The 26,666-nt window shown below is 43.4% G+C and overlaps 1 protein-coding gene across 4 annotated transcripts in view; it reads left to right on the top strand.

Annotated features, from left to right (window-relative positions):
* Window positions 1–26,666, top strand: part of APOO (apolipoprotein O) — a 74,940-nt gene that overhangs the window by 43,980 nt on the left and 4,294 nt on the right. For all 4 annotated transcript variants that reach the window (XM_074030234.1, XM_015443481.4, XM_005593179.5 and 1 more), the window contains 3 exons: window positions 5,951–6,042; window positions 8,317–8,397; window positions 24,960–25,024. In XM_074030234.1, coding sequence (XP_073886335.1) covers window positions 5,951–6,042; window positions 8,317–8,397; window positions 24,960–24,995 — 209 coding nt within the window. In that variant the 3' untranslated portion in view covers window positions 24,996–25,024. The remainder of the gene's footprint in view (window positions 1–5,950; window positions 6,043–8,316; window positions 8,398–24,959; window positions 25,025–26,666) is intronic.

Genomic DNA, 26,666 nt, shown 5'->3' with positions numbered 1-26,666 from the left:
GGTGGCGCATGCCTGTTATCCCAGATTCTTGGGAGGCTGAGGCAGGAGAATCACTTGAACCCAGGAGGTAGAGATTGCAGTGAGCCGAGATCGTACCATTGCACTCCAGCCTGGGCAGCAATAGCAAAACTCTATCAAAAAAAAAAAAAAAAAATCAATAACACACACATTCTGCTAACATCTATATGGGTCCCATGACAAAAACACTGTGCCTCTCAGTGGAGTCAAGGCCATGTGTGTTCTCTAGTTTCATCCTCTACTGGTTTTTTAAACCTCATTCTCAGGTTTCTCCAAGTTCTGTGTCCTGCTATCTCTTCTGTCCATTCCCCTTGCTCCACAGCTCTATATCCTCCTACAATCTGGCCTGAGACTTCAACACAGTTCTTGTTTTGGGACTGGTCTTCTTCACACTTTCTTGGGTTTAAGCCCTCTTTTCCTGGGTTCCATGTCATCTTCTCCTTGGTTTACTCTGCCATGCTATCGAACTACATGCTTAAGTCACTTTCAAAAAAGCATGTGCAGGTATGCTTCCCAAGCATACCAAGTTGGAGGTAAACTTCCCAAGACCTTCCATGTCTGAAAATCACTTTCTGCCCTCATACCATGTGATAGTTTGGTTGGACACTGAATTTGTTTGCCATCGAAACTTTCAAAGCCATGTATTCTAGCATCTGGCATTGTAGATGTGAGTCAATAGCCAGTCTGGATATTTGCTGCTTCTGAACAGGTGATACATTTTTTTTTTCTTCCTGGAAGCTTTGAAGATCTTCTGTGAATCTTTAGTGTTCTGGATTTCTGTGGTGTTGTGACTAGATAGAGGTCTTTTCTTTTTTTTTGAGACAGAGTCTCACTCTGTCGCCCAGGCTGGAGTGCACTGTCACAATCTCCACTCACTGCAACCTCCTCCACCTCTGGGTTCAAGTGATTCTCGTGCTTCAGCCTCCCGATTAGCTGGGATTACAGGCATGCACCACCACGCCTGGCTAATTTTTGTGTTTTTTTTTTTTTTTTTTTGAGACGGAGTCTCGCTCTGTTGCCCAGGCTGGAGTGCAGTGGCCAGATCTCAGCTCACTGCAAGCTCCACCCCCGGGTTCACGCCATTCTCCTGGCTCAGCCTCCCGAGTAGCTGGGACTACAGGCGCCCGCCACCTCGCCCAGCTAGTTTTTTGTATTTTTTAGTAGAGACGGGGTTTCACCGTGTTAGCCAGGATGGTCTCGATCTCCTGACCTCGTGATCCGCCTGTCTCGGCCTCCCAAAGTGCTGGGATTACAGGCTTGAGCCACCGCGCCCGGCCAATTTTTGTGTTTTTAGTAGACACGGGATTTCACCATGTTGGCCAGGCTGGTCTTGAACTCCTGACCTCCAGTGATCCACCCGCGTCAGCCTCCCAAAGTGCTGGGATTACAGGCATGAGCCACCATGCCCGGCCTTGGATATAGGTGTTTTCATTCTTGCTTAAACAATATGGTGGCTTGCAGCATCCAGCTGAAGGAAAGTATCTTATTTTCCTCCCTCCCTCCCTCCTTCTTTCTATCCTTCCCTTCCCTTTCCTTTTCCCTTCCCCTTCCCGAGAGATGGTCTCACTCTGTCACCCAGGTTGTAGTGCAGTGGCATGATCAAGGATCACTGCAGTCTTGACCTCCCCAGGCTCAAGCAGTCCTCCCATGTCAGCCTCCTGAGTAGCTGTGACTATAGGTGTGCACCACCACGCCTGACTAATTTTTGTATTTTTTGTGGAGACCAGGTGTCACCATGTTGCCCAGGCTGGTCTCAAACTCCTGAGCTCAAGTAGTCTTCCTTCCTCAGCCTCCCAAAGTGCTAGGATTACAGGCATGAGCCACTACACCCAGCCTATCTTGTGTATCTTTGAAAATTTACTCTCATTCTTTTTCCTTCCTCAACTCATTAATTAGCAATTGGGTTATTTAAAAGGACCCTATGCGTCTCTTATATTTTCTTGATTACTTTATTTTGTTCCTTTTGAATTTTTTTTTTGCTTTGGTCATTTCCAAGAGCTCCTTCCTGTTCTTTGAATGTTCTTTTTTTCATAGAATTCTTTTTTATTTTAATGTAGTGGCTTTTAAAATTTATTTGATGATACTTAGTAATAGGTTTATTTTTGTTTTGAAATTCTGTTTCCTGTGGGGTCTTTTTTTTTTTTTTTTTCTTTGGGCTTGTCTTGGTCTTTCTCCTTTATGCTTCAGGCTTTCCACAAATGACTGGTGATTCTGGGTTATCCAGTCATGTTTCAAAGTGAGGCAGCTGAAATGCTAATAAGAACTCTCACCTGTAATCCCAGCACTTTGGGAGGCTGAGGCGGGAGTATCATCTGAGGTCAGGAGTTCAAGACCAGCCTGGCCAACGTGGCAAAACCCCATCTCTACTAAAAATACAAAAAATAGCCAGGTGTGGTGGAGGGTGTCTGTAATCCCAGCTACTCAGGAGGCTGAGGCTGGAGAATCGCTTGAACCCAGGAGGTGGAGGTTGCAGTGAGCTGAGATGGCGCCACTGCACTCTAGCCTGGGCAACAGAGTGAGACTTCATCTCAAAAAAAAAAAAAAAAAAAAAAAAAAGAACTCCCTGTCCATACATGGGACCCACTGACAGGCAGGTTCTACCTCAGGGGAGCTGGACAGGAAGTGACCATATACGAGGGTGCCAGTGTGAGGAGGGCTTTACTCTCAGGCACTGACATACTCACCCCTTCCAGCTCTCTTGGTTCTCAGCAGGAAATCCATGGTGTTTCTTTAGTGATACCCTGCCCCTACTGTTTTAACTCTTTTTTTTTTTTTTTGAGACAGGATCTTGCTTTGCCACCCAGTGTGTTAAGCCATTCTTGCATTGCTATAACCTAACACTGGGTAATTTATAAAGAAAAGAGGTTTATTTGGCTCACAGTTCTGCAGGCTGTACAGGAAGCCTGGCACCAGCATCTCCTCGGCTTCTGGTGAGGCCTTGCGCTGCTTACAATCATGGTGGAAGGCAAAGGGGGAGCTGGTGTCTCACATGGCAAGAGTGCAACCAAGAGAAGGAGGTGGGGGAGGTGTCACACATTTTTAAACAACCAGATCTCAAGAGAACTCACTGTTGCACATGGACAGCACCAAGGGAATGGCATTAAACCATCTGTGAGAAATCCACCTTCATGATCCAGTCAGGTCCCACCAGGCCCCACCTCCAACATTGGGGATTACAGTTTAATATGAGATTCAGAGGGAACAACATCCAAATTATTACCCAGTCTAGAGTGCAGTGGCATAGACACTGCTCACAGCAGCCTTGAACTCCTGGTCTCAAGCAATCCTCCTGCCTCAATCTCCTGAGAAACTAGGACCACAGGCCCATGCCACCACACCTGATAATTTTTTAATTTTTGTAGAGATGTGGTCTCCCTAAGTTGCCCAGGCTCGTCTCAAACTCTTAGGCTCAGTCAGTCCTCCCACCTCAGCCTCCCAAAGTACTGGGATTGCAGGTGTGAGCCACTGCATCTGGCTCACTTTTTTTTTTTTTTTTTTTTTTAAGAAATAGAGATAGGGGGCTAGGCATACTGGCTCACGCCTGTAATCCCAGCACTTTGGGAGGCTGAGGCAGGTGGATTGCTTGAGCTCAGGAGTTCAAGACCAGCCTGGGCAATGTGAGGAAACCCCGTATCTACAAAAACTACAAAAAAAAAAAAAAAAAAATTAACCAGGCATGATGGCTTGCACCTCTAGTCCCACCTACTTGAGGGACTGAGGCAGGAAGATAGTTTGAACCTGGGAGGTCGAGGCTGCAGTGAGCCATGATTGTGTCACTGCATTCCAGCCTGGGAGACCAAGTGAGACCCTCTCTCAACAGAAAAGAAATGGAGACGGAGTCTCGCTATGTTACTCCAGCTGGTCTCAATTCCTGGCCTCAAGCAATCCTTATGCCTTGACCTCCCAAAGTGCTAGGATTACAGATGTGAGCCACCGTGTCCAGTAACCCTGCCCCTTTTTAACATTTTGACCTGGTGTGACTTCCTGGCCAGGGGTAGTTTTGTACTGGGATGGCATAGGGGAAGCAAGGGCCGTGCTGGTCCCTGCATCAGACTTGCATTTGTCCTGTCCCCCTGTCTTGCCCCCTGGTTGCCATCTCCACTCCCCACAGTACCTGCCGTCTCTGGATCTGGAATCTCCCTGGGGCTGCCTGGGACAGATCCGCTCCCTCTGAGGCCGCACTCCTCCTCAAGATTTCAAGATTTCAAGGCAGTGTGTCCTCTTATTTCCATTCACTCTCCATTTTCTGAAAATTGATTGACACTTCCTGTCTGCCAGTGGCCCCTCCACACATTTTCTCTTCATAGTGGATTTATTAATGTTTTTTCCTTTTTTTTTTTTTTGAGATGGAGTCTTGCTCTGCCACCCAGGCTGGAGTGCAGTGGCCCATGGTCTCTGCTCACTGCAAGCTCTGCCTCCTGGGTTCACACCATTCTCCTGCCTCAGCCTCCCAAGTAGTTGGGACTACAGGTGCCCACCACCACGCCCAGCTAATTTTTTTTGTATTTTTTTTAGTAGAGACAGGGTTTCACCATGTTAGCCAGGATGGTCTCGATCTCCTGACCTTGTGATCTACCCACCTCGGCCTCCCAAAGTGCTGGGATTACAGGTGTGAGCCACCACGCCTGGCTTATTAATGTTTTTTCTTACTATTTTTTTAACAGGGTTGCAGAAAGGGGAGAAGAGGAACGCTTGTGTTTAATATTTAAATAGGAAGCCAGACTGCTGTAAAAGAACATAAACCCTAGAAACCAAAATACTCATTTGTTTGTTTTTAAAACGATCTTTTTTTCTGCTCTCTTAGGGAAAAAAAGGTGTTCTCTTGAAAATACTTGGTGCTGAGTGAAAGAAGCCAGTCACAAAGGACCATATATTTACTGCATGATTCCATTTATATGAAATATCCAGAGGGCTGGGCGCAGTGGCTTACACCTGTAATCTCAGCACTTTGGGAGGCTGTGGCGGGTGGATCACCTGAGGTCAGGAGTTCGAGACCAGCCTGGCCAACATGGCGAAACCCCATCTCTACTAAAAATACAAAATTAGCAGGGCGTGGTGGTGTGTGCCTGTAGCCCCAGCTACTCGAGAGGCTGAGGTAGGAGAATTGCCTGAACCCAAGAGGCAGAGGTTGCAGTGAGCCAAGATTGCACCATTGCACTACAGCCTGGGTGACAAGAGCAAAACTCTCAAAAAAAAAAAAAAAAAAAGAAAGAAAGAAAGAAATATCCAGAGTAGGCAAACATAAAGAGATAGAAAGTAGATCAGTGGTTGCCTAGGGCTGGACAGTACAGGGGAGTTGAGGAGTGACTGCTAATGGGTTTCTTTTGGTGATTTATGAAAAAGCTGTAAAATTAATTGTAATGATGGTTACAAACCTCTGTCAATATACTAAAAGCCATTGAGCTGTACTTTAAATGGGTGAATGTGAATTTTATCTCAATAAAGCTGTGCAAAAGCGTTTTGGTGCACACGACTTTATTTGGCACATTCTTTCAGTTTAGGACCAAAGAAATCTTATTCATTGGTGGGGTTATTTTGGTTTTGTTGTTTGGGTTTCTTAAGAGACACGGTCTTGCTCTGTCACCCAGGCTGGAGTGCAGAGTGTGATCATAGCTCATTGTAACTTCGAACTCCTGGGCTCAAGGAATCCTCCCACCTCAGCCTCCCAAGTAGTTAGGACTATAGGCACACACTACCACGCCTGGCTAATTTTTTTATTTTAACTTTTGTAGATACAGGATCTGACTATGTTGCCCAGGCTGGTGTCACACTCCTGGCCTCAAGTGATCCTCCCGCCTTGGCCTCCCAAAGCTTTTGGATTACAGGCATGAGCCACTGTGCCTGGCCTCGTTCCGTGTTAAATGGATAAGGTAAATTGTGATGGTGAGGATAATGAATCATCTGATGGCGTGTACAACCTTTTATTTATTAGGTTCAAAAATAAAGAAGCTAGTGTATCCGCCTGGTTTCATGGGATTAGCTGCCTCCCTCTATTATCCACAACAAGCCATTGTGTTTGCCCAGGTAAGAGAAACTCTGTAATCCCTGATGTCCCTCATTCTTGTTTGTGTGTGTATGAATCTGACGCTTAATTTTATTTTATTTTGCAGTTCTTATAACACCAGACTAAAATTTGTTTGTACATATAGGTGAATACAGCAAATTTAAATTATTTTCTCCACTATATGTCTCAGTTCTGGTCCTTCTTCCAGTAATGCCAGTGTTCACAGAATTTGAACACGAATTTGCATGATTGTTTGAATATTCATCAGCAAAAATTTAAGATAAATTTTTTGTATACTTACATGAAAGTCTACAGACTCAAATTCCAAAGCTGATAATTATGGGTCACTCAGTTTATGCGTGTCCAGTCACAACCTGCTCTTGTTGGTATTGTAGACACAGAGTGCTCTGACCTCCTCTACTCCCTGGTGCTGGTGCCCTTGCTTTCCTTGCTGAGGACTTTGGGGACTGTAATCCCCTCTGCTGGGAGTGCCCTTTTCGGGGCTTTCAATTGACTGCTCCTTTCTTACCCTTGAAGCCTCAGTCTTATGGTACCCTGGCAGGCAGGTCGATCACAGTGGCAGGCAACATGGATAAAGTTGTACCACCGATTCTCAAAGTGCATTACCAGACCAGAAGCAGCAGCATCACCTGAGAACTTGTTAGAAATGCAAACTGTGAGGCCCCACCCCAGACTGGCTGAATCAGAAGCTCTGGGAATAAGGGCCAGCAGTCTGTGTTTTAGCAAGCCCTCCGGTGGTTTGTTATTAATGCCTGTGTTGTTTGAGAACCACTGATGGAGACCAGTAGGTAGTCTGAAAAGGGTGATACCTGGAGTTAGTGGAACGCTAGAGATGGTGTCCCTCAGAAACTGGTAAGAGCAAGGCAGGCTCTAGGTTTTGAGGTCCTGGGCAGATTGTGGACACAGGGACTTTAGTTGCTCGAACTACCACATCACACGGAAACTCAGTTCCAGGAGCAGACAGCAGTGCAGTCACCTGAATTGGACTCTGAGCCAGACTGACCTGAGATTGCGCTCCCTTGGTTGTTCATGACAGAATTGAGTCCAGATGCCTAAAGTGGGCTACGGTTGTATGTGGGAGTCCAGTGGCCCCAGCTCAGGGAGCTTGATGGCTTTGGTGACAAATACCAATACTTTCCAGCATTTGCTCAACATTGTTTGTAACAGTCCTGGAGGCAGATAGTTAATGCTTCTGTCCCTGCTCCAGCCCCAGGTCAGGAACAGTGAGTAACATCTTCCAGCCCTAGATATAAAAATAATGAAACATTATTTCAGCCTGTTATGGTTTAAGCAGTAAATGGCTGGAGTGGAGAGGGTGAACTTGGTTGCTGGTTGAGAAGCCTATGTGGCTGTCTCCAGAGTAGGAGTCTTTTTTTTTTTTTTTTTTTTTTTAATTTCTTTCTATTTTAACTTTTAGCTTTAGGGGTACATGTGCAGGTTTGTTATTGTAAGTTGTGTGTCATGAGGGTTGGATGTACAGATTATTTTGTTACCTGGGTAATTAGACTAGTACCTGATGGGTAGTTTTTTGATCCTCGCCCTCTTCTCACCCTCCACCCTCAAGTAGGCCTTGGTCTCTGTTCCCTTCTTTGTGTCCATTTGTTGTCAAGGTTTAGTTTCCACTTACAAGTAAGAACATGTGGTATTTCATTTTCTGTTCCTATGTTAGTTCACTTAAGATAATGGCCCCCAGCTCCATCCCTGTCCTTGCAAAGGACATGAGCTCATTCTTTTTGGCTGCATAGTATTTTGTGGTGTATAAGTACCACATTTTCTTTATCAAGTCTACCATTGGCCGGGCATGGTGGCCCACACCTGTAATCCCAGCACTTTGGGAGGCTGAGGCAGGTGGATCACCTGAGGCCAGGAGTTCGAGACCATGCTGACCAATGTGGTGAAACCCTGTCTCTACTAAGTACAAAAAATTAGCTGGGTGTGGTGGCGGGTGCCTGTAATACCAGCTACTTGGGAGGCTGAGGCAGGAGAATTGCTTGAACCCTGGAGGCAGAGGTTGCAGTGAGCCAAGATTGCACCATTCCACTCCAGCCTGGGCAATGAGCGAAAACTCCATCTCAAAAAAAAAAAAAAAAAAATCTACCATTGATGGGCATTTAAGTTGATTCCATGTTTTGCTATTATGCATACTGCTATGATGAACATATGCATGCATATATCTTTATAGTAAAATGATTTATATTCCATCATTCCATTATTATTCCCAATAGTAGGGATTGCTGGGTCAAATGGTAAGATCTTTTCTATTTTGTTTCAAGGTCAGTGGGGAGAGATTATATGACTGGGGTTTACGAGGATATATAGTCATAGAAGATTTGTGGAAGGAGAACTTTCAAAAGGTGAGAAACATCTTTTTCATCTTCTTCCTTTTGGTTTAAATATGTGGTTTCTCTAGGGTTTTGTAAAATATTTGATAACCCTGTTGATTTATTGCTTTTTCTGTTTGCTTCTAGTTATGTCTCCAGCTCAGATTTTTCAGGTGACCTTCCTTGGTAGAGCAGTAGAACTTCTGAGCATTTGGTTATTATCAGCAGGGCCAAATAAGTGCTGACCATAAAATGCAATGCATTCCACCATAGTCTTAGACCATATTTTCCATTATAGTGTATTCATAGTTTCCTCCAAGTATAGCATATTATTTAAAAGTTTTATTGAAACTGAATTCAAAGGGAATGTACTGTGCTCCCAGGAAAAAGACATAATTGAGAGCCTCTTCCTCTTGGTTTTTCACTTATCATAAGTTCTGTTCTTTCCCTAGCACTGCCGTTTCTGTTTATCCCCCAGGCTTCTCAACTCAGCTGAGGGTGTGAGCCATGGTATGTTGAGGACTAGCTACCAGCTAAAGGCCACGTTCTCTGTGCTGTCTAGTACATGAGCAACAGAGGGAAGAAGTTGTGTAATTGCAAGAACTTGTCACCTTTCATCTCTTTTAGTGGCCACATAGCTGATTAAATCTTGCCTATGTTCGCTTGGAACATTCCCTTCCTCCCACTGATAAGGAAGAATGAGTAGAGAATAAGGTATCTTGTCTCTACTAAGCACTCAGAAGCACAGCCAGCTAAGGAAGAATTGGACTTCTTATATTAATATACCTTCTACATCACAAATTGAAGAAAATTCATTTTTCAATGAAAATACTTTTTTTTTTTTTTGAGAAGGAGTCTCGTTCTGTCGCCCAGGCTGGAGTGCAGTGGCGCGATCTCGGCTCACTGCAAGCTCCACCTCCCAGCTCCCAGGTTCACGCCATTCTCCTGGCTCAGCCTCCGGAGTAGCTGGGACTACAGGCGCCTGCCACCACGCCTGGCTAATTTTTTGTATTTTTTTAGTAGAGACGGGGTGTCACCGTGTTAGCCAGGATGGTCTCGATCTGACCTCCTGATCCACCCGTCTCGGCCTCCCAAAGTGCTGGGATTACAGGCTTGAGCCACCGCGCCCGGCTGAAAATACTTTTTTTTTTTTTTTTTTTTTTTTGAGACGGAGTCTCGCTCTGTCGCCCAGGCTGGAGTGCAGTGGCGCGATCTCGGCTCACTGCAAGCTCCGCCTCCCGGGTTCACGCCATTCTCCTGCCTCAGCCTCCCGAGTAGCTGGGACTACAGGCGCCCACAACCGCGCCCGGCTAATTTTTTGTATTTTTAGTAGAGACGGGGTTTCACCGTGGTCTCGATCTCCTGACCTTGTGATCCGCCCGCCTCGGCCTCCCAAAGTGCTGGGATTACAGGCGTGAGCCACCGCGCCCGGCCGAAAATGCTTTTTTAAAAAATATAAATGAGCTTCAAATCACTGAGAAGTTTAAAAATACATATAAATAACTATCTCAGAATTAAAATCCAGAATTTTGAACTGGGATTTGGAAGTAACAGAATAAATTATAAGCCCCCTTTATTATTTACATAAGTAATCTTCCAGTGAAATCTTAAGACTCATTTTTTGACCAGGTGCAGTGACTCACGCCCAGCACGTTGGGAGGCCAGGGTGGGAGGATCACTTGAGCCCAGGAGTTTGAGACCAGCCTAGGCAACATAGTGAGACCCTATCTCTCCAAAAAATAAAAAAATTAGCCAGGCATGGTAGCATACTTTGGGAGGCTGAGGTGGGAGGATTGCTTGAGCCCAGAAGGTAAGGGGCTAAATAGAGTGAGCCATGATTGCGCCACTGCACTCCAGCTTGAGCAACACAGTGAGGCCCTGTCTCTAAATAAATAAATAAATAAATGAAAAAGAAAAAAAAACCCACTACTTTTTATACTGGTGGTTTCTAAAGGAATTAGTCACTCTTGAGCCTATTTAAACTAGCTCTTGAATAGGAAGTACTATACCAATATCAAGTGTCTTTTGGCAATCCCTTTTAAAGAGTAAACATTCATAGGTGTTTTTTTGTTTTTGTTTTATTTCTCTGATATTTTCTATGGAAGCTTCCTTTCTTAAAAAATTCCTTAACAAATGCAGCCGGGCACGGTGACTCACGCCTGTAATCCCAGCACTTTGGGAGGCCAAGGCGGGTGGAGCACCTGAGGTCAGGAGTTCGAGACCAGCCTGGCCAACATGGCAAAACCCTGTCTCTACTAAAAAAAATACAAAAATTAGCTGGGCATGGTGATGCACATCTGTAATCCCAGCTACTTGGGAGGCTGAGGCAGGAGAATTGCTTGAACCTGGGAGGTGGAGGTTACAGTGAGCCAAGATTGCACCACTGCACTCCAGCCTGGGCAACAGAGCAAGACTTCATCTCAAAAAAACAAAAAGAAACAAAAAAACAAATGCCCACTAAATTTTATATGGGAAAGGAAGTAAAATATCAAGAAATCTCTACACAGCCCTAGACAGAAATGTGGAAAGTGAGCCTAAAAGCCTCAACTGCGAGCCTTCATTGTGGTGTGACTGCAGACTGAGGCACACCAAAGCTGGAGGGAGTCCCGTAGGCTCCCTGGAGTGCTCACTGTGGTGTCTGTGCATACACACACACACACCAAAGCTAAAGTGGGGGCTGTGGGAGCCTCTGGCTTGGAAACAGCATTCTCTGACTGCGCTAAGAATTCAGCCCAGTGCAGAAGCAACTGGACTGTGGTTAGAATACCAGTTAAGCAGGCCAACATTTTCTGATAATTTGAAAACATTAGATATTAAAACTACTCAAATTTGTATGCAGATCTTTTTGGAGTGAGGTGATAAAGATTTTTAATTGGTTTGTGTTTCTCTCTCTCTTTATACCCTTGCCTTCTTCAGAGTCATTGAGAACTTAAGACTTTCTCCTGTTTGTTACTCTCCAAGCATAATTTTACTGACAGCTGTCTGTTCTCAGTAGAAGGTAATAAAATCAGGGCCAGGCACAGTGGTTTATACCTATAATCCCAGCACTTTGGGAGGCTGAGGCAGGCAAATCGCTTTGAGCCTGGGTGTTCAAGACCAGCCTGGGCAATATGGCAAAACCCCGTCTCTACAAAAACTACCAAAAAAAAAAAAAAATTAGCCAGGTGTGATGGCATGCACCTGTAGTCCCATCTACTTGGGAGGCTGAGGCAGGAGAATCTCATGAGCCCAGGAGGTGGAGTTTGTGGTGAGCCGTGTTCACCCCACTGCACTCCAGCCTGGGGAATGGGAGTGAAGCCCTGTATAAAAAACAAAAAGAAAAAAAAACAGCTGGGCGCAGTGGCTCACGCCTGTAATCCCACAATTTTGGGAGGCTGAGGTGGGCAGATCACAAGGTCAGGAGGTCGAGACCATCCTGGCTAACACAATGAAACCCTGTCTCTACTAAAAATACAAAAAATTAACCGGGCGTGATGGCGGGCGCCTGTAGTCCCAGCTACTCGGGAGGCTGAGGCAGGAGAATGGCATGAACCCGAGAGTCGGAGCTTGCAGTGAGCCGAGATCGTGCCACTGCACTCCAGCCTGGGCAACAGAGCAAGACTCTGTCTCAAAAAAAATAAAATTAAAATAAAAGGTAATAAAATTGATGTTGACTGCATTAAATTTTTATTACAAGTTTTTTTTTTTTTTCTGAGACGGAGTCTTGCTCTATCGCCCAGGCTGGAGTGCAGTGGTGCGATCTCGTCTCACTGCAAGCTCCGCCTCCTGGGTTCACGCCATTCTCCTGCCTCAGCCTCCCGAGTAGCTGGGACTACAGGTGCACGCCCGGCTAATTTTTTGTATTTTTAGTAGAGACGGGGTTTCGCCATGTTAGCCAGGGTGGTCTCGATCTCCTGACCTCGCGATCCGCCCGCCTCGGCCTCCCAAAGTGCTGAGATTAGAGGCGTGAGCCACCATGCCTGGCCTATTACAAGTTTTAAAGGAAAAAATAGCAGAGGGCCTTATTAATTCAAAGTTCAATATTCTTAGAGTTCAGGAATTACTTGATATAATGAAGTGTCATTGTTTTTTGTTGATCTTGTTTCACCCCCACTTTAGATTTCATGGGCTTCAGGGGGGTTTTTGTTTTTTATTTTTTGGTTTATTTATTTCTTTTTGAGATGGAATCTCACCCTGTTGCCCAGGCTGGAGTGCAGTGGCGCAATCTCGGCTTACTGCAACCTCCACCTCCCGGGTTCAAGCCATTCTCCTGTCTCAGCCTCCTGAGTAGCTGGGACTACAGGCCCACACCACAACACCCAGCTGATTTTTGTATTTTTAGTAGAGATGGGGGTTTCACCATGTTGGTCAGGCTGGTCTCAGGTGCTCCACCTGCCTCAGCCTCCCAAAGTGCTGGGATTACAGGCGTGAGCCATCGGGCCCGGACTTGTTTTTGTTTTTTTAATGAGAGCTAAGATTTAAGCTACCCTGGAAAATGAATCTTTCTGGGACCCTGGAGCTGAGTATATTCTCTTCATAGACTATCAAATAACTCATAATCTAGTAAAGGAGATGAGGAAAGCATATGACCAAAATACAAGGTAAAATGTGATAAATGCCAGAAGAAAGGCACAGAAAAAAACGTATGATTTTTGGATGAAGATATCTTGTCTTCATTGAGGGGAATTAAGGGACACTTCATGAAGGAGACTTTTTTGTTTCTTAGCTTGTTTCAAGGGAGTTGGTTTTCAAGTCTGGCTTTAATTACCAGTCTCAATTAGGTATCATCTAATTCATATATATATATATATTGTTTGTTTTTGTTTTTGTTTTTGTTTTTGTTTTGAGACAGAGTCTTGCTCTGTGGCCCAGGCTGGGGTGCAGTGGCACGATCTCAACTCACTGCAACCTCTGCCTCCCGGGTTCAAGCCATTCTCCTGCCTCAGCCTCCCGAGTAGCTGAGATTACAGGTGCATGGCACCATGCCTGGCTAATTTTTAGTAGAGACAGGGTTTAGTATTTTTAGTAGAGGTGGGGTTTCACCATGTTGTCCAGGATGGTCTTGATCTCCTGACCTCGTGATCTGCCTGCCTCAGCCTCCCAAAGTGCTGGGATTACAGGCGTGAGCCACTGCTCCCAGCCAATTGTTTGTATTCTAATCATGTAACAGATGTACTGGCTTTTGGTTGTACATAGTCAGAGAAATTGTGGACATTGTGTTTAAAACAGGGCGCTGGCCAGGTGTGGTGGCTCATGCCTGTAATCCCAGCACTTTGGGACGTGGAGACGGGTGGATCACTTGAGCCCAGAAGTTTGAGACCAGCCTGGACAACATGGCGAAACCCTGTCTCTACTGAAAGCACAAAAATTAGCCAGTCGTGGTGGCATGCACCTGTAATCCCACCTACTTGGGAGGCGGAGGCACAAGAATCACTTGAACCCGGGAGGCAGAGGTTACAGTGAGCTGAGATTGTGCCACTGCACTCCAGCCTGGGCAAAGGAGCGAGACTCGGTCTCTAAATACATATCTACATACATACATAAAACAGGGCACTGAAAATTTTTAAATGAGGAATGATGGCACAATTCATAACGGTATTTTTCCCATGGGGCTATATTACTCTGAAATACCCCAAACAAGTCTGTGGCATTTTGCTGCTCTGCCACATCCCTTTTCCCTCTTAAAAAATAATTCTAAATGTTTATGCTGAGTCTTCTACCAATAAAGTGGTGTTTCAGTTTGTCATCATTGGTTACTTAAGAGGAATTTATCTGCTTCAGTTAAAATGAACTTTTTGTCAGAACTGTGAAGCAAAGATAGGTGTGTCCAGAAATATTGTCATCTTGGTAGAGTCTGGGGCTTTCTTTTAAGTTACAAGAATATATAACGTATATATACAGTTTAAAGTCCAACACTATAATGACCATGTACGTACCAATCAATCATCTACCTTTAAAAATAGGAAATTACCGCCAGGCACGGTGGCTCACACCTGTAATCCCAGCACTTTGAGAGGCCGAGGCAGGTGGATCACGAGGTCAGGAGTTCAAGACCAGCCTGGACAACATGGTGAAAACCCATCTCTACTAAAAATACAAAAAAATTATCCAGGCGTGATGGCGGGTGCCTGTAATCCCAGCTACTCGGGAGGCTGAGGCAGAGAATTGCTTGAACCCGGGAGACGGAGGTTGCAGTGAGCCGAGATCGCGCCACTGCACTCCAGCCTGGCCAACAGAACAAGCCTCCATCTCAAAAAAAAAAAAAAGGAAATTACCAGTGCCTTTCAGGTCTTCCATGGGTCCCCTCACCCCCAAGTCTCCCCAGAGGGAACCACTATCTGGAATTTTATTTCATCCTCTTGTTTTTCTTTAAACTTTTCTTCCAGTTTAACCATATATGTATATATTCTGAAATACTGTAGTTGAGCCTGCCTGGTTTTGCCTTTATAAAAATATACCAAATTTAAGTCTAAATGAACATATTATATATATATAAGTTTATCTAGGTGGGTCTTACTACATATTGTTTTGCAACTTGTTTTGTTCCCTTAACATTTTGTTTATGGGTTATGTATGGCAGCAGTGCATTCATTTTCACTGCTGTAGACTGTTTTCTTTGTGTTTTTGTTTTGTTTTGTTTTTGTTTTTGTTTTTAGGAGTCTCACTCTGTTGCTCAGGCTGGAGTGCGGTGGTGCAATCATGACTCACTGCAACTTCCGCCTGCTGGGTTCAAACAATTCTCCCACCTCAGCCTCCTGAGTAGCTGGGACTACAGGCATGCGCCACCATCCCTGGCTAATTTTTGTATTTTTAGTAGAGACAGGGTTTTACCATGTTGGTCAGGCTGGTCTCAAACTCCTAACCTCAGGTGATCCGCCTTCCTCGGCCTCCCAAAGTGCTGGGATTACAGGCATGAGCCACCGTGCCTGGTCATATTTTCTTTATGGGAAAATACCCATGTTGGTGGCTCCTTGGGTGGGTTTCAGTATATTACTATTACAACACAGCATGGCTTCATAATTTGTGAACAGTTTTTCTAGACCAGGGTTCCTGATTCATAAGGTCTGCATATCTTCAGTTTTACTAGATGATGCCAAGTAATTGTTTCCATTTTTGCCAGTCTGGTGACTTTAAAAGAGTTTTTCATTGTGGAGTATATGTGTATGTGGCTTTACTTTATTTCCCAATTTTCATTTTGAGAAAATTTTAAAACTACAAATCAGGTGCAGGACTAGTACAATGAATATACCCTTCACTTAGATTCACTAACATTTGCTACATTTGCATAATCTATTTTTTACCTATGCATGGTGTTAATACACACGAGTATATTTTATTTTCCTGAACCATTTGAGAATTAATTGTAGATATCATTGCATTTTCCATTTGTATCTAATTCAGCATGTATTTCCAAAGAACGTGGACATTCATTTATATAATCACAATACTGTTATTGTACTCAGGAAAGTTGACACTTCATTATTTACACAAATGTTATCTAATATATGGCCCATGTTCAAATTTCCCTAGTTGCCCCAATAACGTACTTGCCTTAAACAACTTTTGATTTTTTTTTTTTTTGAGATGGAGTGTCACTCTGTCGCCCAGGCTGGAGTGCAGTGGCGTGATGTCGGCTCACTGCAACCTCTGCCTCCTGGGTTCAAGTAATTCTCCCTCAGCCTGGCGAGTAGCTGGGACCGCAGGCGCACACCACCGTACCCGGCTAATTTTTGTATTTTTAGTAGAGACAGGGTTTCACCATATTGGTCAGGCTGGTCTCAAACTCCTGACCTCAGGCAATCCACCCGCCTCGGCTTCTCAAAGTGCTGGGATTACAGGCGTGAGGCACCATGCCCGGCCTTTTTGTTTTTTTTTTCTTTCTTTCTTTCTTTCTTTCTTTCTTTCTTTCTTTCTTTCTAAGTCTCTCTTAATCTACAGGCTCCCCTTCCATATTTTGGAGTTGACTTCCTTACAGTTTATCTGTTAAAACAATCTGGCACATTTCACCTATAGAGTTTCTAACAGTTTGGGTTTTGCACATGTTTATGCTGTAGTTTAACGTGTTCTCTGTACTCGCTGCACATTGGCAGCTAGATCCACAGGCTACTTGATCCAGATCCTGTTTGATTCTTTTGGCAAGGCTCTAGATCCACGTAGGCACATATGTTTGGTTTTTGCTTTGTTTTTGTTTGTTTTAGCAGCTGTGGATGCTCAATGCCTAGACCCATTGAATCTTTGGGGGATAGAAATGGTGATACTGGCCGGGCGTAGTGGCTCACACCTGTAATCACAACACTTTGGGAGGCCGAGGAGGGTAGATCACTTGAAATCAGGAGTTCAAGACCAGTCTGGCCAACATGGTGAAACCCCAGCTCTACTAAAAATACAAAAAAATTAGCCGCACATGGATCATGAGGTCAGGAGATTGAGACCATTCTGGCTAACACAGTGAAACGCTGTCTCTACTAAAAATGCAAAAAATTAGCCAGACGTGGTGGTAGGCGCCTGTAGTCCCAGCTACTCGGGAGGCTGAGGCAGGAGAATGGTGTGAACCCAGGAGGCGGAGCTTGCAGTGAGCTGAGATCGTACCACTGCACTCCAGCTAGGGGACAGAGCAAGACTCCATCTCAAAAAAAAAAAAAAAAAAAAAAAAATTAGCCACACATGGTGGCACATGCCTGTAGTCCCAGCTACTCAGGAGACTGAGTCAGGAGAATTGCTTGAAGCTGCGAGGCAGAGGTGGCAGTGAGCCAAGATCATGCCACCGCACTCCAGCCTGGGTGACAGAACAAGACTGTGTCTCAAAAAAAAAAAAGAAAATGGTGATGTTTTACTTCTGTTGTTTCATTTTTTCATATTAGCTGAAATATTTTGATAAAGAACCCCTTATCTACTAGTTACCCGGTTATAGTTTATATAGGAAAAACAAGATAATTACTTGATTTTTTTCTCTTATTTATCCAGTTTCAAAATAATGAATTCATTCCCTTTCCTCAGAAGATCACCTGTTAGTTTTTCTTTAAAAATATCGGCCAAGTGCGGTGGCTCATGCCTGTAATCCCAGCACTTTGGCAGGCCAAGGCGGGTGGATCACCTGAGGTCAGGAATTCGAGACCAGCCTGGCCAACATGGTAAAATCCCATCTCTACAAAAAATAAAAAATTAGCCGGGTGTGGTGGCACGCACCTATAGTCCCAGCTACTCGGGAGGCTAAGGCTGGAGAATCACTTGAACCTGGGAGGTGGAGGTTACAGTGAGCCAAGATCACGTCACTGCACTCCAGCCCGGGTGACAGAGTGAGATTTTGTCTCAAAAAAATAGGGCCAGACACGGTGGCTCACGCCTGTAATCCCAGCACTTTGAGGGTTCGAAGCGGGTGGATCACAAGGTTAGGAGATCAAGACCATCCTGGCTAACGTGGTGAAACCCCGTCTCTACTAAAAAAAATAAAAACATTAGCTGGGCGTGGTGGCATGCACCTGTAGTTCCAGCTACTTGGGAGGCTGAGGCAGGAGAATTCACACCATTCTCCTGCCTCAGCCTCCCAAGTAGCTGGGACTACAGGCGCCCGCCACCACGCCCGGCTAATTTTTTTGTATTTTTAGTAGAGTCGAGGTTTCACCGTGTTAGCCAGGATGATCTTGATCTGACCTCGTGATCTGCCCACCTCGGCCTCCCAAAGTGCTGGGATTACAGGCGTGAGCCACCACGCCTGGCTGAGACCGTTTCTTAAAATAATAAATTAAAAATCATTATGGGTTTATAGATTTAAACATATTTGATAGTTTTGAATGCTTTGTAATTCTTGGTCTTTATTCAAGTTCAAACTGTCCCATTTTGTTAGTGGAAGTTGGTTCTGGGTCCTCTTGACATGACCCAAGTAGTCTGGATAGTTACCTCACTATCTAGCATGTGAAGATGTTCCCAGAATTTCGCATCGTGGTTTTCATTTACGTTGCCCTGATTACTAATGAGGTTGAACATTTTTTCACAGGTTTATTGACTTCTTCTTGAAATTCCTGTTCATGTCTTTTGGCCACTTTTTATATGGGTCATTTGTCCCTTATTGATTTATAAGGGTTCTTTATTTTTTTTCCTAGATATTAATAGTTTCGGCCAGATGTTTGCAGATATCTTTTCTCAATATGACTTGTCTTTTCAGTTTTGGTGTCTCGATGATCAGAAGTTCTTCATGTTGATTTATTGACCTTTTCCATTATGGTTTTTCACTCTTTGACTCTAGGAGCTTAATAAAAGCATGAAATACTTATTGATTGTCCATTGCTAATCTGAAACCCTTTCAGAATAGTCCTAACCCAAGGTCTCAGTATCAGAGATGAAGGCCAGTTGTGGGTGTCAGTCCTCATGGTCACAGATGGCTCTTTTAGAGTTGTCTCTTTTTTTTCTTTTTTTTGAGACGGAGTCTTGCTCTATAGCCCAGGGTAAAGTGCAGTGATACAGTGGTGCGATCTCATTCACTGCACCCTCCACCTCCTGGGTTCAAGCAATTCTCCTACCTCAGCCTCCCGAGTAGCTGGGATTGCAGGCATGCACCACCACGCCCGGCTAATTTTTGTATTTTTAGTAGAGACGGGGTTTCACCATCTTGGCCAGGCTGGTCCTGGGCTCCTGACCTCAAGTGATCCACCCACCTCAGCCTCCCAAAGTGTTGGGATTACAGGCGTGATGAGCCACTGCACCAGACTAGAGTTGTCTTTTTTTTTTTTTTTTGAGATGGAGTCTCGCTCTATCGCCCAGCCTAGAGTGCAATGGCACCATCTTGGTTCACTGCAACCTCCGCCTTCTGGGTTCAAGCGATTCTTCCGCCTCAGCCTCCCAAGTTGCTGGGATTACAGGCATTCACTACTACACCTGGCTAATTTTTTTGTGTGCTTCTAGTGGAGACGGGGTTTTGCCATGTTGGCCAGGCTGGTCTCAAACCCCTGGCCTCAGGTGATCCCCCTGCCTCGGCCTCGAAGGGGATTACAGGTGTGAGCCACCGCACCCGGCCTAGAGTTGTCTTATAATTAGCTAAACACAGCAGTGTGTCTCAATAAATATCATATTTTAGTTTTTCACTATCTTTTTTTTTTAATGCAACAAATTACTATCACAGAATTGTAGAATGACTGTTAAAGGCCAACACTAATTATTTAAAGGGCAGGAAATTAATAAAGAAGCATAAACCTGTTACCAACATGAAAACTGAGCAGAACTTCTAAAGCTGAGCTGTTAATAGTTTTATTCAGGCCCTTGCTGGCTCAGCAGGAAAATGAAAGGGAAGCAGCAACCACCACCCTGAGTAAACATGCACTGCTTTTTCTTCCTCCATTAGAAATTCCTTGGCTCTCTAAACACAGCAAAGTTTGGCTGAAAGTAAGTCATGTGGTTTTAAAATGTTCATCTTTGAAGTAAGCTAGTCACAGAAGGACAAATGCTGCATGATTCTACTTGTATGAGGTATCTAAAATAGTCAAACTCATAGAGGCAGAGAATAGAATGGCAATTGCCAGGGATTGGGGGAGGGAGAAATAGGGAGTTGGTAATCAACAAAGTTTTAGTCAAGCAAGGAGAATAAGTTCTAGAGACCCCTTGCACAACATCATGCCTATAGATAACAGTGCTGTATTGTACGCTTAAAAAGCTGCCAAGAGGGCAGATGTCATGTTAAGTATTCTTACCACTGTATTTTTTTTTAAATGACAGCTTGATGGGTTTTCCACAAAGTTATGAATTTGTGTTCTTTGTAATTTTTGCTGTCTAAAATTCTAAGAACTACAGGTATTAGGAAATGATTTTGAAATGATTTTTTCTTTCTTTTTAAAAAACACCATTATTTGGCAAAACGAAAAGTTAGAAATCCTGAATAATAATTGTCATCTCTTCCTTAGAAAGGAATGCACTATTGGTATCAGTGGGCAGGATAGAGCGTTGTCCAGTGGACTGAGGAGCAGGAGCACCAGACTCCTACCCCACCATTGCCTCTAACTAGCCCTGAAACCTTGGGAAGTTACCCCAGCACTGTGGGAACTGGCATAGTCCCTCCTGGAGCTGTTTTGAGGATTAAGTAAGGTTATCTGTGTGAGGAACATATGCAATGGATGGACTCTAGCCACATGATTGTCATTAACCACCACTCATGTGATACTGCACATTTTCGCTTCTGCCTGAGAAGATAATGTCCACTAATAGAAAATGGAACCATACCCTGTAGTCAGGAGTTCTTATGTCATTGTTTTAGTTTTCCATTGCTGCCAAAATAAATGACTGCAAATTTACAGGCTGAAAGTAATGCAAATGATTATCTTAGTTCTGTAGGTCAGAAGTCCAATTCTAAATCAAGGTGTCAGCACGGTTGCGTTCCTTTCTCGAGGCCCTAGGGGAGAATTTCTTTCCTGATCATTTAGATTGTTGACAGAACTCAGTTCATCGAGGTTGTAGGACCAAGGTCTGTTTTGCTGGCTGAGGGCTGTTTCCAGCTTCCTTCCTCTATTGTCAAAGCCTGCAACAAGTCCTTTGCAGGTCCCCCCTCTGACCCCTTCTTCTGCCTCCCTCTTAGACTACAGGCACTCATATGTTTGAATCAGGCCCACCCAGATAATCCAAGATCATCTCACTATTTTAAGGGCAACTGATTAGTAAACTTAATTCCAATGCAACCTTAATTTCCTTTTGCCATGTAAGGTACAGTCACAGGTTCCAGAAATAGAAGACATCTTTGAGGGGCCATTATTCTGCCTACTCATCCAGTAAACTAGAATTTTGTTGGGATCTTTAACAGGTCATTTATCCTTACCTTTTATTTTCTTCATCCAAAAAATAAAGTGGCCTACCATATAGGATAGATAATGTTTATTGAGCACTTACTTGCTGTGAGCTTGGCCCTTGGCGCTAAGCTCTTTGCTCAGGAAGAGTCTTTGAGGTGGGTTCTATTATTATCTCCATTTATAAGTGAGGAAACTGCATTTTGGAGAAGTTAAGTAATTGTTTAAAATAATTCAACTGGTGAGGGAATCAGACATTTCAGTAGGCTGCTGTACCTCAAAGGTTTGGCTGGCAATCAGCCTTCACATGGCAGGCATACTAATTAGAAATCAGTGTCTTGATTTTCTTAAAAAGTTTCAGTTTTGCTAGCAGAAATTGTCATTTGTGGCCAGGCACGGTGCCTCACGCTTGTAATCCCAGCGCTTTGTAGGCCGAGGCAGGTGAATCACCTGTGGTCGGGAGCTTGAGACCAGCCTGGCCAACATGGTGAAACCCTGTCTCCACTAAAACTATAATAATTAGCTGGGCATGGTAGTGGGCGCCTGTAATCCCAGCTACTCGGGAGGCTGAGGTAGGAGAATCGTTTGAACCCAGGAGGTGGAGGTTACATGAGCTGAGATTGCACTACTACACTCCATCCTGGGTGACAGAGGGAAACTCTGTCTCAAAAGAAAAAAAGTTGTCATTTGTGTTCATGGACGTGGTAAGAAAATAAAAACTGAAATCAGATATGTATTAAAATGGTTAAGTTATAAAATATTCTAGATAAAACTGTTTGAAAATGCAAAAAAAAAAAATTGATTTCTGGGTTGTGCTAAATCACGAACTGTTTTTTGAAGTCAGAATGTTGTTTTGTCTGAGATCTTGGAGTTCTCTGCCAAGAGAGATCTGATTTGTAATAGGGTGGTGGATGGGCTCAATGTTTTTTTAATGAGATATTGGACTGTGATGTTTTGTTATACTGTAAGTGATATGTAACCAAACAAGGAAATTTTCCTAGCAACAAAGTTGTTTTCCTGAATCAGAAGAATGCTTTTGTTTGCTCATTTTCTTATTGTCCAAAAGATAAAAAAGCTTGTGAATTTAGCATCTTATTTTTTTTGAGATTGAGGTACTGGCGAGTATAGATAGTAGAATATATAAGATTATCATTGGAAGTATTTGGCAAGCAGTATGTTAATTCAGACCTAAACTATATTTAGGTAGAGAACTACCTTGTTTTTTTGTTTGTTTGTTTTTGAGATGGAGTTTCGCTCTTGTTGCCCAGGCTGGAGTGCAGTGGCGTGATCTCGGCTCACTGCAACCTCCGCCTCCTGGGTTCAAGTGATTCTCCTGCCTCAGCCTCCCGAGTAGCTGGGATTACAGGCATGCGCCACCATGCCCTGCTAATTTTGTATTTTTAGTAGAGTTGGAGTTTCTCCCTGTTGTTCAGGCTAGTCTCGAACTTCCAACCTGAGGTGATCCGCCCACCTCGGCCTCCCAAAGTGCTGGGATTACAGGTGTGAGTCACTGCGCCCTGCCGAGAACCACCTTGTTTTTATGCCAGACCCAATTGTTGGACATGATTATCTCGCTGGCCCTCATAAGCCTTTTTTTCTCTCTTCTTGTTCTTCATTAATCTGGTGAGGGACCCAGACATTTCAGCAGGCTGCTGTACCTCAAAGGTTTGGCTGGCAATCAGCCTTCACATGGCAGTCATACTAATTAGAAATCAATGTTTTGATTTTTTTAAAGTTTTAATTTTGCTAACAGAAAGTGTTATTCGTGTTCATGAACGTGTTAAGAAAATAGAAACCCAAACTTTTTTACAGTCATCATATCTCTAAGTTCTACCCCATTCCGTTTGTTTGTTTGTTTTGAGACAGGGTCCCACTCTGTTGCCCAAGCTGTAGTGCAGTGGTGCAGTTACAACTTGCTGCAGCCTCAACCTCCCTGGCTTAAATGATCCTCCCACCTCAGCCTCCTGAGTAGCTGGGACCACAAGCATGTGTCATTCCACCTGGCTAATTTTTGTATTTTTTTGTAGAGACAGGATTTCAGCACATTGCCCAGGCTGATCTTGAAGTCCTGGGCTCAAGTAATCCACTTGCCTCGGCCTCCTGAAGTGCTGGGATTACAGATGTGAGCCACTGCCCCGGCTTTCGATTTGTTTATGCAACAAATATTTGAATAGTATGTGCTAGGAGGCCCTAGGGATAGTGTGCCCTCATGAAGCTTACAGATTAATGAAAGACTCAAATATGAAAGAAATAATTACACAATCAGGAAGTACATGAGTGCTGTGAAAGGGAATAGAAGATTCTGCAAAATTGAAGGACAGGGTACAAAGAAAGCCTCGATGTAAAGGATGAATAACATTTAGCTAGGCAAAAATTGGGATTGACTGGTCTTGGTCAAGGGGTATATTTTGCAAAGGTCTTGTCCCAATAGGGAGTGTGGCAATTTCGAGCAACAGCAAAAAGGCCTCTGGGGTGTCGGTGGGTGTGTGTTCACGTATGTGTATGTGTGTTCGTTTGTGTGCATGCATGTGAGGAGGCGGGGTGGGGAGTGGCTCTGGAGGAGAAGGGCACAGATTCTCAGTCCTGTAGCACTCCTGTTCAGAATGTCAAGTAGAGCTGAGAATTGTCTGTTGATCATTGGTCCACCAAGCAGTTCGTATGGCCTTGTTTCCCAGAACTCCATCATCAAGCGGATGTGGTGACCATATACTTTATCATCAAAACCAGGATATTCATTTTTTTAAAACTTTTTTTTTTTTTTTAATGTTGCCCAAGCTGGTCTTGAACTCCTAGGCTCAATGGATCCTCCCACCCCGGCTTCCCAAAGTGCTGGGATTACAGGCGTGAGCCAACACACGCGGCAAACCAGGATACTCTCGAGAGTGAAAGGGGACACTATTAATTATGCTGGGACAATGGATATAAAACAGTACTTATAGACCAGTTCTCAGCCACTCCAGGGAGCCCCAAAGTTGCCTAGAAACCGTGCTCTGAAATGACAGGGTTAGTCACGTGCTCCTGCTTTCTCACCTTTTCCCCTTCCTTCAACCATAATAACTATGAAAGAGGGGCACTGGGAGAAACTGCTCCAAGTCTATACAACAGAATCATAGCACTGTAGCCCACCCAGCTGCAGCCTCCTGTTTTTCACTCCCATCTGATCTCTATTAATGTGTTTTGAGAATTAAAGTCTAAAAAACATATAGAAAAGAAAGTAAGGCCTTAAAAGTTTAGCACGTGAACTTTTCCCACTAGAAGCTTTTCTTACACTGCTTCTTATGGATTACATGACCTAATTATATGTTCTCGGATGGCCACTAGGCAGAATGGGTGTGGTCTAACTTCTTTCACAGTAAACATGTTTTGTGGATTGGCCCTTATGGTGGATAATGGTGAATAACGCATGGAGTAAATACCTACAGGAAGCCTTCCCGTAGGTGTAAAACCTTTATTTCAGGAAATAAAATAGGAAGATATATTGATTTTTTTAATAGAATCAACTGTTTGGCTGAATCTGCATAATGAGGATTAATGGCGCTTTATTTCCTGCTCTCTCTGCCCAAGTCATTCTACAGCAGGGCCCTCAGAGAGCCCTAGTAACTTCTTCAATTTACTGAGAGATGGATCACTTTGCAGTATAATAATATTTAATGGTCGGCAACTGCGAGAATGTGGGATCTCATTGTCCTCCTCAGCCTTTCTTCAACAACCCCCCAAGTCCTCAATAAAATAGTTTGACCCTGTCCCGCATAATAATTTTTAATGTTCATGTTCAGCCAAATACTCAGGACACTAAGGAGTTGCACTATTTCTTTTCAAACTGCATTCAAGCTCGCTCTTTTGTTTTAAAAGCCAGGAAATGTGAAGAATTCACCTGGAACTAAGTAGAAAACTCCTTGCTCTGCCATCTTAATCAGGTAAAGAACAAGAAATCTCTGTGATTGTTCTCAGCATTGTAGTGCCAGCTGAAATGAGTTGTGTTTAATTAATTTAATTTAATTGTAACAGTTGAAACTGGTGTGAAATAGTTTCACTGATGTGAAAACATAAGGGTCATATTTTCTTCCATCTTTAATTTCTGGGCTTAAATGCTGTGACTTATATATTTGTGTTTGTTCCACTGATATTACCTGGGTTTTTTAGACAAGCTAGAATCAGACAGTTGGGATTTGTCTACAAATGTATTTCAAACAATTGGAAAGTGTCATTATTCCTTAGGTTTATTTTTTTCAAACAACACTTTATTATAGTAAGTACACTTGTATTTATCTAATACTCATTGTACACTGGAATGCATGACAGTTACACAGAGGCTCAAAACAGTAGTTATATTGTTTGTGTATATTTGAAAAATTGTATAATAGCACTTGTGATTTCCTGGTAATTAGAAGACTATAATTGAAATTGGAAACAACCTAGATATTCAACTATAGGAAAATGGCTTAATTATGGTATATCCATAAAGTGGAATATTATTATTCTGTTTCTACAGTATTTAATTGCATGGGAACATGTGCACAATTATTGTTAAATGAAAAAAAGGTAGTGTGATATGTTTATAGAGGGGAAGAAGCCAGGAGATACAACAGAAAGTGTATATCGTTCAGTGGTATGATGATTTTTCTATTTTTTCTTCTTTATAACTTTCTGTATTTTAAAAATTTTCTGCAATGAATATGTGTTTTATAATCAGAAAATTTTTTGAAAATTGGTGTTACATTTATTGTAAATCATGGCCCCTACTTAAAATTTAGGAAAACCCTGAGTTTGAAGGGTTTTTTCTTCAAGCTTTCTTTATATTTTTGGAGACCCAAAGAGTCACATAAACTGAGAATTTGAAAGTGAACCCCCAGCCTCAAGCAGACTCCCCTGAAGCCCTGTATGTTCCTCCTTTTACACCAGCACTGATGGGAAACTCACCCCATGGGGCAGCCATCCTGGGACAATTCTGATTTTTTGGAAGCTGTTTCTTCTGCTAAGCAAAAATATGTCTCCTTAGTGGTCACAGAAAACAAATCCAGTTCCTCTTTCACTGCATAGCCGTTCATACAGTAACCCAAAATCAGTAGGTTCTCAGATACAAACTATTACCCGGGGAGTTGGTAAAAGGCAAAGGCCACCCCAGAATCAGTATCTCTGGTGAATGCATGGGAATGCATATCTGCCAGTTATGCATGGCATGTGCCATTAGAAGGATGACTAGAGGGTGAGCAGCCACAGAGTGACACATGTCCTCTAGGGACTTGACTTTTAATACGGTTATATTTCTCTCATTTTTTTAAATCCTTGTCAGCCAGAATGGTTATATTTCTGTACAGGGACAATGAAAAAGACATAGAATAAAGGGAAATTAGGTAAGTATCCATTTCAGTTTTCAAAGATACTCTGCACCAGAGTTCAGCTTGCTGTAATACACAACCTTGATTTCATTCTTTATTGTTTTTAGATCTTCATTGGAGGAGGTGTAGCTTTTAATTATAAAAGTGATTCGTGTTGGTTGTAAAAAATGTTTTTAGCTAACTATTTTAAAAGCTTGTCTTATCCTTTCTTCTTTTCTTT

Source organism: Macaca fascicularis, chromosome X (genome assembly GCF_037993035.2).
Source record: "Macaca fascicularis isolate 582-1 chromosome X, T2T-MFA8v1.1".
Taxonomy (NCBI): domain Eukaryota; kingdom Metazoa; phylum Chordata; class Mammalia; order Primates; family Cercopithecidae; genus Macaca; species Macaca fascicularis.
Note: the sequence above shows the minus strand (reverse complement) of the source record. Positions and strands in the feature narration are given on the sequence as shown.